The sequence below is a fragment of the Sinocyclocheilus anshuiensis genome, unplaced genomic scaffold (assembly GCF_001515605.1).
Source record: "Sinocyclocheilus anshuiensis isolate Anshui unplaced genomic scaffold, SAMN03320099.WGS_v1.1 scaffold454, whole genome shotgun sequence".
In the NCBI taxonomy this organism is placed as follows: domain Eukaryota; kingdom Metazoa; phylum Chordata; class Actinopteri; order Cypriniformes; family Cyprinidae; genus Sinocyclocheilus; species Sinocyclocheilus anshuiensis.
Genome location: NW_015548217.1, coordinates 2,486,772 through 2,498,619, shown reverse-complemented (window position 1 = coordinate 2,498,619; position 11,848 = coordinate 2,486,772). Strand labels below are relative to the sequence as shown.

Sequence of the window (11,848 nt, the reverse complement as noted above, 5' to 3'; positions counted from 1 at the left end):
GGGGGGGGGGTTATCGCTGCTCTCCCTGCTATCATCCATGCTAGGCTGCATGGATGCGCAGGGAGTTCTTGCCCAGAACGGAACCATACCGCCAATCCAGACTGTATGCTAATTGTCAATCATCTTTGACGATAGTGGTCCTGACAGAACTAAACATTATGGAATATTTGGGATTTATTTGTTGCTTGCAAAAACAAACAAACAAACAAAAAATTTCACAATACAAAGATACATTTCAATGGCTGTCAATGATGCTATTAGAATGGTGGGGATCAAAGCATCTGCAAGCAGGGCTAATGGGATCATGCTATCCAGAAAAATCTTAGAAGTAACAATCAAATACAGGTAAGTCAGGTAAGAGGAGGTGGTGCAGCAGATAGTTTAGGTGGTGCAGCCTACAAAGATGGAAATGTTTAATAGATTTCAGTTGTCAGAAGTATCTGTAATCGATAAGCCAAGAGACTGAAGGAGATCAAACTGATATAGGTTCAGAAGGCATGTTTTATCTCTTCATTCTGCCATTTTCTGTTCTGTGTCTTTATGACTAAACCTGGCAAAATGACAGAAATGCATTCAAATTTGGTTTAAGAGTATATTGTATTTTTATTTTTAAGGGCCTACTAAGAGGAGCCAAGCATTGATAAAATGTTTATTAGAATGCATTGATGCATTTGTGGTTTATTTGTTGACTGGGAAAAAATAAATAAAAAATAAAAATACACAGCTACCTTTGAATGGCTGTCAATGCAGAAAACTGCTCTTTAGAATCAGATAACTTCGTAATACTTGTGCAAGCAGACACAGTGATGCCATGGGTGAGTCTGAAATTATGGCATTCTGGTTTCATGATTCATTCGGGAAGATCAGTTTCATGGAACATCCCAGCATTAGTCTAGATATGAATAGAAAGTATATTAACATGCATCTAATTTGGCTGAGGTGGGACACATTTGCGCTGTGGAATTTTGTGCCTACACTTAAAATGAGCTACTGTAATTACTGCTAAAGGAATACTTTCTTATTATGTAACAGCTATAGCCTATAACTATCCCACTTTTGTATCTCAGGTATCAGGTGGATTAATATAACTAATATATAACTAGATGTATACAGTTCACAAAGTATACTGAATACTTCATGGGTTTCATGTTTTTTTGTTTTTTTTATAAAAAGCGTATTGCCATCCCTTAAAATAATGTTGTTTTCTCATGCAATTGGGTTGTATATTCATTTCTTTGGAAAAAAAAAAAAAAAAAAAAGTCAAACAAGGTTACAAAATCAAGTAGGATAGTCTATAAATGAACTGATGTCATTAATTTGAATATGTGTGATATTGTAAACGCCCTTTACAATAACCTCTAAAGAAGAACGAGGATGATTGACAGTAACAATACAGGCTAATGGTTTCTGTTTATATTATTCCACCTTTGCATGCTACGGAAGAATGATTATGTTTGGAATGACATCATCAAATGATGATACAGTTTTTATAACAATATCGATAGTTAAATTTAGAATTACAGCTAATAAATCCCTAAATGGGTGGTTCTTTAATGTTGTGCCACTACTGTGAAACTTTATGAAAAGTTATTCAGTACCCAGGACAGTTTCAAATAACCCTTTTAAATAACCAAATGAATCTAAACCGGTGCCATTATTTCAACTATTTTGGAAACATCTGAAAGCTAACAAAGTTATTTCGACTCACTTTAAAGGCTGGTGAGCAAAAGCGCATTATAGTAAACTTCGTTTTCACCCTCTAGGGTTAGAGAACATGACCCATGCTGAGAGGCAAAAACTATAAGATAAGATGAAATAAAAGTGACTGCTATGAATTTTTAAGAAATCTCCGAAGATAAACAACGCCTAGCAATGTGACTAGATAGGAATGCAGTTTTTTGTAAGCAGATGAACCGATGAAAGTGACCCACCCACTGCATGTGAGCTGTGAAGAGTACTAAAGGCAGGATTCAGGAATAAAGCCAACTCATTATATTCCTGCATACAGACAGGTGAATCAAGTCAAAGAGGTAAGACCAGAGTTATGTGTGATTGATTTCATTTCTCATTTCAAGCTATAATCCAATTCAATTCTGTTAGCAGCATTGTTTCTGTTTTTAATGATGTATTGTTTGATGCAGATGATTGTCTTGCTTGTAACTTGCCTTGTTGCTCTTCTGTGTCCCACCGTCCACAGTGCGGACGCTTCAGTGGGTGAGTGTTACTGAAGTTCATATGTAGTTTTATTTTGTGTGACTCTGTTAAAGTAGGCACTAGAGGCTCTTGAAACGTTTTGATAGGAAGTTTCATTGGGTATATTTATTAATGTTGTCATTTCACCCTAAACAGAATGGTGCTATCACAAGCCAGCATGCAGTAAGTGTGATTTGTTCATATGTTTATCTATAATTTTTTTGTGTCCTAATATTCCACATCGACATAAAACTCAATATATATATACTCTATACATTTTCTGAAGTGATTTTACATTTTTTTCTGGACTCCTGATTTGTCATAGATTTTACCACCTGGCCCAAGATTGCCTCACAATATTGCAATGGATCCAAACAATCTCCCATTAATATCGTGACTGCAAGTGTTCAGGGAAATCCTAGCCTGACCTCCTTTAACTTAACTGGTTTTGATGACAACTCCACCTTCCTGTCCATCGTAAACTCTGGTGACTCTGGTAAGGATTTGCTGATATTACTTGCATTTATTTCAATGCGCATTTTACAGAATAACCTTGACTTTCTCAAGATTTGTTCATCTCTATGAAATACAGTTGCTAAAATAATTTATCAATCACTTATTCAGTGACTTCCAAATGAGGAATACCTATAACAAAACCAATCCCTATAGGAAACGGTAACACGAGAAGCATCACGTTAAAAAGGTTGCACAGAGAAGTACAAAAGTGTGAGCTGGCAAAGAGATGTAGGTGATCTAGTGTTAGACAACCAAAGGATGGAAGTTATTTGATGCCTCTTTGTGTTCCATGAGACTCACTGACTATATTGGAAACTTAGACTGGCAAAAGTAGTGGTACACAAGAGTGCAGATCAATCATATGTGTGGTATATCCTGGACATTGTATCTAAAGACATCTTTAAACAGCAGAGTTAGGGCTGCTCTGTGCCTGCATAAAATTTAATGTGAAGATGCAATGTTGCATAAAAGCCAGACTACATTAAGCCTTCTCTAACCCACCTCTGCACCTAAAGTATACAGCTGTAATTGCAGTGTAAATGCTACTCTGAGAAGCAAACAGTCTATGTAAAGATACTGAGAAAGCACTTCTGTGCAAGCTTGGCAGTGTAAATTTGGTGTAATATGTCCAATTGTCGTCACAGTGGTGGTCACCCTGGATGATGAGAAAATTAAAGTGCAAGGAGGCAACCTTCCAGGTGAATACAACACCAAACAATTCCATCTCCACTGGGGTAACGGCAGCTCCTCGTCTGGCTCCGAACACACCGTGGATGGCAAACAATACCCAATGGAGGTATGAATGATTGAATGTTCCCTGCAAATGCACTGCATTATTTCAAATATTTCCCCTCAAAGCAGCCTGAGTATGAGTAAACTCTTTAAAAGGGCTACAAAAGGGGGTTTTCACAGTGATGCAATAGAAGAAGCATTTTTGGTTTCATGAAGAACCTGAACGTTTTTTTCTTAGTTTGAATAAACCTTTTCCACTATAAAGAGCCTTATAAGGGTTCCATGGATATTAAAGGTTCTTTGTGGAACCAGTCATGCCAATAAAAACCTTTATTTTTAAGAGTTTATGTGTTCATTCACTGTATGTGTTCTTATGTGTCTCATAGCTGCACATTGTAAGTGTCCATTCAAAATACAACGGGAGTGTGTCAGCTGCTCTTGCTGCCAAAGACAGCACAGGATTGGCTGTTCTTGGTTTCTTCATTGAGGTGAGCATGACATTTATTATAATATCAAGAGGAAAACACAAACCTAAATGGTTTGGTTGTGTGCACATGCATATGTATTATTATTATTATTTTTATTTAACCAACAGGGAACCAATGAAGTGAACAAAACAAAAAGCTGGGATATCCTAACATCCTATTTGACAGAAATCCGCAATTCAGGTAAACAAATAGTTTGTAAGCCTTTCGAGTCGGCAGTTCTGTAAAGGATAGTTCACCCTAAAAATCAACTTTTTTGTGATCAAAACTGAATTCCAAAGATATTTTGAAGAATGTTTCAACTGTTTTAGTGCATACAGTAAAAGTCAGTGGTGTCGAAAACAACACTGGTCCACACTGACGTTCATTGTATGGGCAAAAACAAAGATTGAATAACGATAACAAGTTTTTCATTTTTGAGCAAACCTTTAAATGCTGGAGTGTTTGGTTAATCTCTCAACAAATCAGCGCAAAACTGAAGACAGCCAAGTAGTTTCATTACACTTTTTTGTATATTTAGGTGATCAAACCTCAGACATCATGAATCAAATCACACTGAACAGTCTGATTGAAGGTGTGGACAGGACTAAATATTACCGTTACCAAGGCTCTCTAACTACACCCAGCTGTAATGAAGCTGTGATTTGGACTGTGTTTAAAGAGCCCGTCAAAGTCAGTCACGACTTTGTAAGTAAAGGCAACTTTGTGGTACAGTAATTCATAAAAATCATATTCGTCTGCTACTGGATGACAACTCCTACATATTCTGAGTTTAAAAAAGTCACTCTGTTTACTTTATTCCTCCAAACAGATCAACCGCTTCAGCACAACTGTCCTTTTCAAAGACGCAAGCGCTTCAGTTCTAAACACCAACAACTTCAGGGGAGTTCAGCCCTTGAATGGCAGAGTCGTGACGTCACAGGTCACAGTGGCATCTGCAGCACCTTCATCATCCACTTCATCTGTTATCACAGTACTTCTCTTGTCCAGTTTGTATTGGTTGTAAAAAATGCTTTGTACAAACATTGTATAAGCTGATTTAATTTATTGCTCTTGTAAATTATGTGCACTTTATTGATTGCATTTGATCGTGGTGGTTTCTGTCATTCTTACATGGAAAAATAAGATGTAAATTAGGGGTTAATGACATGAAGGTATTCCTATTTGTACCAATTGTATTTCTATTTAAGTATATTTTTAAACACACAATTTATCATCTGTGAGTCCTTAGGATATAAATTATTATTATATATATTTTTAAATCTCAAACTCTTATGCTGCCTTCACGTGCTATTGAGAGGCGTTCACGTCTAATTTCCGATTAGGAAACTCGTATTTACGATAATTTCGATAGCACATGAAGGCAGCATTAGTTTAGAACAGCTCAGATAATACAGACTCCTTATGTTTTAAATGAACCTCCTGTTATCTGCAATTTTATTCAACAGTAGGTGATTCTATAGTATTTAAGGTGATATGTTTTAAATGTCTAAAGCCTGACAGCTATTAAAACTGAAATAATAAATCTTTGCTGTTTAATAACAAAAAGTCTCCAGTTGAGTTATGTTTATGTATATGAGGGTTCAAAAGACCAATCAAAATGCTTGCTTGTGCACACACACACACACACACACACACACACACACACACACACACACACATATATACAAAGTTTGAAAAAAGTCTCTTACTCATCAAGGCTACATCGTCACCTTGGAATTATAAGGTTCTATCTGACATTTTTGCCAAAATTGAGTTATTCACATATTCTTATTCTGTGACAACGTATTTACATTATGTGATGTTTCTTTTGTAAGCTGTGTACATTTTGGGACTTTTTAAGAAAACAAATAGGGTTCTATCTACAGAAGTCTATGGAACACAAAAACTTTGAAACTCAATATCTCAAAACTGCTCAGAATGCAGAACCTTTTCATTCCAAGGCGGCGACATTTAAATACAAATACAGCAAACACGGTACTATTATGAAATACAATTTAAAATTGCTATGTTTCTATTTGAATATATTTTAAAATGTAATTCGTTCCTGTGACGCAAAGCTGAATTTTCAGCATCATTACTCGTCTTCAGTGTCACATGATATTTCAGAAATCATTCCATTATGCTGATTTGCTGTTCAAAAACATTATTATCAAATTTGAAAACAGGTTTAGCCACTTAATGTATATAAATCATCAAAAACTCATGCAATTGACATAAATTGCTTTTGGAACTCAGGCTATTCATCAGTATGTCTGCATGTCTTCTGGGGGTGGAGACCTGCTACACCTGCTTCACCTAATCCAAACTGGCCTTAATTACCCTAAAGGGCAACACCTGCCACTATTTGTTTTTGGTGCTCACCTTAAGTTTGTTTGTTCTTTTAAAGCTTCTGAGTGTAAAGCTTTTTTAATAGTTGTTCAGGGTAGAGTTTTACAGGTTTTTTTTAATAGGTGTATATTGGCTGGGCTTTGGCTACTAACCAGAAGAGAGGAATTTGATCTAATTAAGTAAAATGGTAAGGGAGCAGTGGTATAATCTACAATGGATTTCATATTTTGAAACAAAGAACCTTATCTTTGTTTTTGCTTGTTATAAAGTTACCTATACAGTGTTTATGTGGTGTCATACAGAATGACTGTGAGGGAAAAATATATGGCTAAAATATAAATATAAAACATTAACATAAATTAGTTGAATGTCCCTTTCCCCTCTCCAAGATGAATGCTTGGTTCATGACCTGCTTTGCAGCTTTTCTGTTGACTGCGTCATGTGGTGCACCAATATCCATGGGTACGATATGATAATTTGATTTGGTTTGGTTCATTTTCCCCAACTTATGTCATTGAGTTTTTTTTAGTTACCCTAGCAAGTTACCCTAGCATGTTAATCTTGCTGTATTTGGGCTCTTCACAGCTTGGTGTTATCACATGCCATCATGTAGTAAGTCTTTTCTACTTCATAATTCCTTTCGTGGCCCTGAAAGAACAAAGGTCTCAAACATCAAAGTTAGTGAGCTTTGCTTTAAAGTGCTTGTCTGCATCTCAGGTGATGTCGCTTGGCCCATAATCGCAGAAAAAGACTGTAATGGAGCTCAACAGTCTCCAATAGACATCATAACCACCAATGTCCAGGCTAATGCTAATCTGACCTCTTTCATCTTCACTGGCTATGATGACGACACAACCTTGACTGAGATTAAAAACACTGGCACGACAAGTGAGTTAATGTAGCTCTTTGTGTTATCATTTGTGCATTTGCACAAGATGCGGCTCTGCATGTTTTGTGTCTGGTTTGTTAACTTATTGCAGCTGTACCTTCAACATGGAGTTGTCTGTTCTAATAGTGTGTTATGCAATTTGGCTTTATCTTCAGTTAAAGTTACACTAGATCACACGAAAATGCATGTGGAAGGAGGTGATCTGCCAGGCTTGTTTGCCAGTACGCAGTTTCATCTTCACTGGGGTAATGGTAGTTTCATGGCTGGATCCGAACACACTGTGGATGGAAAACAATACCCTATGGAGGTATGACAATTGCATGGACTTATTATTATTATTATTATTATATTATTTTTTTATTTATTTTTTTGTCATGTCTGTGTTTCAGCTGCACATAGTGAATGAGTTCGTACATAATGGTTCAACTATATTAGCTGCTCTTGGTTTCTTCATTGAGGTATGTTTCCTACACTTTAAAAAAACAAAAGGTTTTATTTTTTTTTTTTTTTGATTCGTCAAAGAATATATTGGTGAACAGTTTAACAGTTTTTATTAGAACTCTAATCTAAAGAACTTTTTTTTTTTTTTTTTTGATTCGTCAAAGAATATATTGGTGAACAGTTTAACAGTTTTTATTAGAACTCTAATCTAAAGAACTTTTTTTTTTTTATTTTTTTTTTTTTATATATAAATGTTTTGCCAATAAATTGAGAATTTTAGTAACTGTAAAATGTATTTTAACTCTCAGGCGACTTATGACACTGGCAAACCAGAGAGCTGGAAGACCTTAACATCTTACCTGTCAGATATCGCCAATGCAGGCAAGTTTCGGGCAGCAAAAGTGGCAGTACTTGCCATGTTTTGCGTAACCGTAAAATTTTATCTCTGGGAATTATGCCCTGATGTCAATTTTTCTCCTGAAAGACCAAAGTGGTTAAATCATTGAGCCAAGACTTTCTAGCAGTTCCTGGTTTACTAACGGCTGGGCAAGATGTCAAATCTTTTCCACAAAAGCACGTTCCTTTCACAGTAAGGAATGCCGATTCTGCCTGAAAGCAGAGATGCTACTAATTAAAATTGTACCCTATATTTCAACGTTGTTGCTTAAATGATTTGCAATTAAATTTTGGAAATGTTAAACACTCACCAGACTCCCACAGACTATTCAGCTAGTTATATCATCACTGATGCTTTCAGAGAATTGTTTACTGTAAAAACTGACCACTACGCAAATCCCTTAATTGTGCTTTTCAGACATGTACCCAACCAATCTGATCTTCATTGTTACTTGGAGAATCGCATAAGCTTGCTTTGAACAAAACTGACCAATATTTAAATCTCTTAATTGCTTCTGTGAAAAGAGCTGTAGAAATAAGACATCTTTGCTAATGCCCTTTCTGCTTCTCAGGTGATAAAGCATGCATCACTCAATATATCGCTATGGATGATCTGCTTCCTGGAGTGGATAGGACTAAATATTACCGTTATCTTGGCTCTTTGACCACACCAAACTGCAATGAAGCCGTGATTTGGACCATCTTCAAAGACCCCATCAAAGTCAGTTGGGATTTGGTAAGTTGCGTTGAGTCAACAACCTTTTGGGGAAAAGGCTGATTTTGCGGAGTTTGTAACTGCTGAAGTACTTTTGCTTTCCTACATCAGTGATTTGTTTTTAAAGTAGCAATTCCAACATCTTTAGTTCAATAGTTTCAAACCACTTTCATTTCTATTAGATTGACCTGTTCAGTACGAGTGTTTACATCAACAAGGCAACCAACTCTCCCCTAATGGTGGACACGTTCAGGGGTGTTCAACCGGTCAACGGCAGGATCGTGATGTCACAGGTGGCTGGTACCAGAGCTACTGGTCCTATTTCCCAAATGGCATCTAGTTGGAATGTTCTAGACCTCTCTTGTGATTGTCAAACCCCTGAACCTTACACAGAGTTTGGTTTAGAAACTGCATACTGGTAGAATTCGAGTGGGAGGGCTGACAATTATGCTAAGTTCTGTGTGGTTTTTTTTTTTTGTGTGTTGTACATTTGAACAGATTGTGGAAAAATAACCATTTAATAATGATATTTGTTCTGGATCTTTCAGGTATAAAGCCAGATGCTGCTCTTTAATGAAGTGTTATGGTATCCTGCGAGTTCATGTATGCATCTTAATTCCATTCCAACACTACTTAACTTACTACTTGAGCTCAGTTACTGTTTCATGGGTATGTATAAACTAATTTTGTTGGTGGGGTGTTTTTGAAATGCATGTTTTTGAAAGTCTAGATTTTACTCTAACACTTGGCATCTCTTAATACTGTTGTCAATTATGCACTTAACTTAAACAAAGCTTTTAGATTTGTACTGTAGTTAAAGGTATTGAGTCCTCATTTAAGTGTAAACCGGAGCTAAAGTGGTATTGTAACCTTGTTAGTTTGGCAATCCTAGTAATGCAAATATTTGTCTGCTTCTCAATGATTTGGCAGATGTAGATTTGACTCATTCAGTAGGGTGTTTTTCTCCTCCCGCAGCTCTGGAGTATCACTTTGGTTTAGCATTAATATGTATAGTATATGAACAAGTGGTTTGGTGTTTAAATGGTATGGTCTTATTTTTGTCTCTTCACCAATGTGTAACTGTTTGTCAAAACACTCGTGCTTTGGTTCAGCAAGTCCATAAACATTTGATGTTTTAGACATTATTTTAATGTATGTTACAAAATAAATAAAGGTCTGTCTTATTCTTAGTCAAGCAAGTGTTTCATTCATCAAGTTAAATGCTGTCTTTATCTCTTCATGCTGTGAACTGACTGTTTTGACAAGAAACAACGACTGAGCATTTTACACTTTCAGTAAAACAATGTTTAGTGTACAAATACACTACTTTGTTACTCTGCTTAAGGAGAAACTTAAACACCTGTACTTTATATAAATATGTTGACTTCTACTTGACTACATTTTTTTTTTTAAAGAGAATTTATAGATTTAGATTTACAATATATTTAGACTATTTCTCCAGCGTTTTAATTACATTTGCAACCGGAAGTAATGACAATAAAAAGGAGCAGAGTTTATTGAATAATCTTAAACCGGACTCACACTACAGGATTTTTGGCTGGATTTTGCTGTCGCGGACAGATTTCCACAGTCTGCGACAAAACCCCTGGATTGTGACCAAATTGGTGCTCATCGCGGTCGCCAAAGCTCGTTAAGTATGAGCAGGTCCGCAACGTGATCCGAACCAGTCTCGAGCTATCACAGATGCTACGATATTTTCAAACCTGTTAGATATTATCGCCACGCGATCTTGTAATGTGAGCGACACAAAGACAAGGTGGAACTAATCTAGCCAATCACAGTGCAGATGGTATAAACACGCTTATGCATCTTTATGAACCGACACGAAAAGCCACAAATTAATCAAATCAACTAACTAGAAATAAATTTAACTAATGCATAGATTGTGTGTATATAATACCACGTTTCATTGTACTGTTTAATTACCTCCAACTCATTCTGCAGTACTGACAGTCCTTGTTGTCCACGTCTTCCAAGCCATTGTTTCTGCCATATTCTCTTTTGTCGTGGTTTCTTTCTTTCGGATAAAATAACTGCACATATCAATTGAAGGGCCAGTTGATCATCCATGCTTGAAGATATGGCCTATAATTGCTGTAATTTCTTGTGAGAATTTGTGAGACTGTATTTCCGCTGATGGTCGGGAACCCTTCTTCACTGAATGTTTTGTGTGTGCGCCTTTCTTATTGCACCCAAAATTTAAGTAATGCTGATTAACCCTGAATTAAAATGACCTTTTAATGTCATCAAAAAGAGTAGACGGTCCAAGGAAACACAAACACATACTGTGGTGTGGGCACAACAATGTCATTACAATAAAACAAGGCACCTGTCAAAATAGACTTACAGTAATATAGGAGCTGCATGAGATAGCAATATATGTATTCTAGAAAAATAAGGTTATTTTTTTTCTCTCCAGTTAGAGCCCAGACATAAATCAAGTCGAAAAAAAACTTGACATGAAGAAGGCAGTACATGTAGTGTGAGCAACACAGTGATTTGGCTAGTCTTTCAATCCTGTAGTGTGAGCCTGGCTTTATACAAAACGTTAAGAACTCAAATCTCCTGAAGCTGGTTGCCTTAAGTTCTCAACATTTTTTAACGTTTGTGTGAGACTCTCTCTGTGAGAGTCAGGCTAAAATCTAATTATGAGATAAGCATCGAAGTTTGAAAGGACGAGTGAGAAAAAATAAATCAAGAAGTTGATTCTTATTCAAAAATACTGGCTGCTGTATTAAAAGGAAAATGTGTTTCAAGCAAATAAGAGTTGAGGGGTACGTTTGTGTAACAAAGTTATTTTAAGTATTTTATTTTTCTTAGTTTTTCCTTTAAAAAAAAAAAAAAATCTATTTTATGATTTTGTTGGCATTAAAAGTGTAAAAAAAAGGTGTAAAAAGATTTAACATGTTTTATCTTGGATTATTTTTATATTTCAAACAGCACTGGTTTTAACAGGGGTGTGTAGACTTTTTGTACCCACTGTATTAGCAGAATTTATGTTTAAGGGAAAGTGAGTTTCACATATGTGACCCTGGAGCACAAAAGCAGTCTTAAGTTGCTGCGGTATATTTGTAGCAATAGCCAAAAATACATTGTATGGGTCAAAATGATCGATTTTTCTTTTATGCC

The 11,848-nt window shown here is 36.1% G+C and overlaps 2 protein-coding genes across 2 annotated transcripts; both read left to right on the top strand.

The window, feature by feature from the left end:
• Positions 1 to 2,005: 2,005 nt before the first annotated feature.
• On the top strand, positions 2,006 to 5,462 carry LOC107654013 (carbonic anhydrase 7-like). Its single transcript, XM_016440887.1, has 9 exons — positions 2,006 to 2,030; positions 2,142 to 2,214; positions 2,350 to 2,376; positions 2,519 to 2,689; positions 3,354 to 3,505; positions 3,828 to 3,929; positions 4,037 to 4,109; positions 4,447 to 4,613; positions 4,738 to 5,462. Exons 2-9 carry the CDS (start codon positions 2,142 to 2,144, stop codon positions 4,930 to 4,932), a joined length of 960 nt encoding a protein of 319 aa, XP_016296373.1. The 5' UTR covers positions 2,006 to 2,030; the 3' UTR covers positions 4,933 to 5,462.
• Positions 5,463 to 6,310: 848 nt separating this feature from the next.
• LOC107654012 (carbonic anhydrase 4-like) lies at positions 6,311 to 9,893 on the top strand. The gene is made up of 9 exons (XM_016440886.1): positions 6,311 to 6,444; positions 6,647 to 6,719; positions 6,843 to 6,869; positions 6,975 to 7,145; positions 7,302 to 7,453; positions 7,536 to 7,604; positions 7,896 to 7,968; positions 8,556 to 8,719; positions 8,881 to 9,893. Exons 1-9 carry the CDS (start codon positions 6,442 to 6,444, stop codon positions 9,118 to 9,120), a joined length of 972 nt encoding a protein of 323 aa, XP_016296372.1. The 5' UTR covers positions 6,311 to 6,441; the 3' UTR covers positions 9,121 to 9,893.
• The last annotated feature ends 1,955 nt before the right edge of the window (positions 9,894 to 11,848 follow it).

What these genes read in the sequence shown, in the direction of transcription:
- LOC107654012 (XM_016440886.1), top strand. An exon ending in TTATCACATGCCATCATGTA is followed by an intron (nt 6,870 to 6,974) that starts GTAAGTCTTTTC and finishes TCTGCATCTCAG; the next exon opens with GTGATGTCGCTTGGCCCATA. An exon ending in CTCTTGGTTTCTTCATTGAG is followed by an intron (nt 7,605 to 7,895) that starts GTATGTTTCCTA and finishes TTTAACTCTCAG; the next exon opens with GCGACTTATGACACTGGCAA.
- LOC107654013 (XM_016440887.1), top strand. Translation starts at nt 2,142, where the DNA reads ATGATTGTCTTGCTTGTAACTTGCCTTGTTGCTCTTCTGTGTCCCACC. An exon ending in CAGTGCGGACGCTTCAGTGG is followed by an intron (nt 2,215 to 2,349) that starts GTGAGTGTTACT and finishes CACCCTAAACAG; the next exon opens with AATGGTGCTATCACAAGCCA. An exon ending in CTATCACAAGCCAGCATGCA is followed by an intron (nt 2,377 to 2,518) that starts GTAAGTGTGATT and finishes GATTTGTCATAG; the next exon opens with ATTTTACCACCTGGCCCAAG.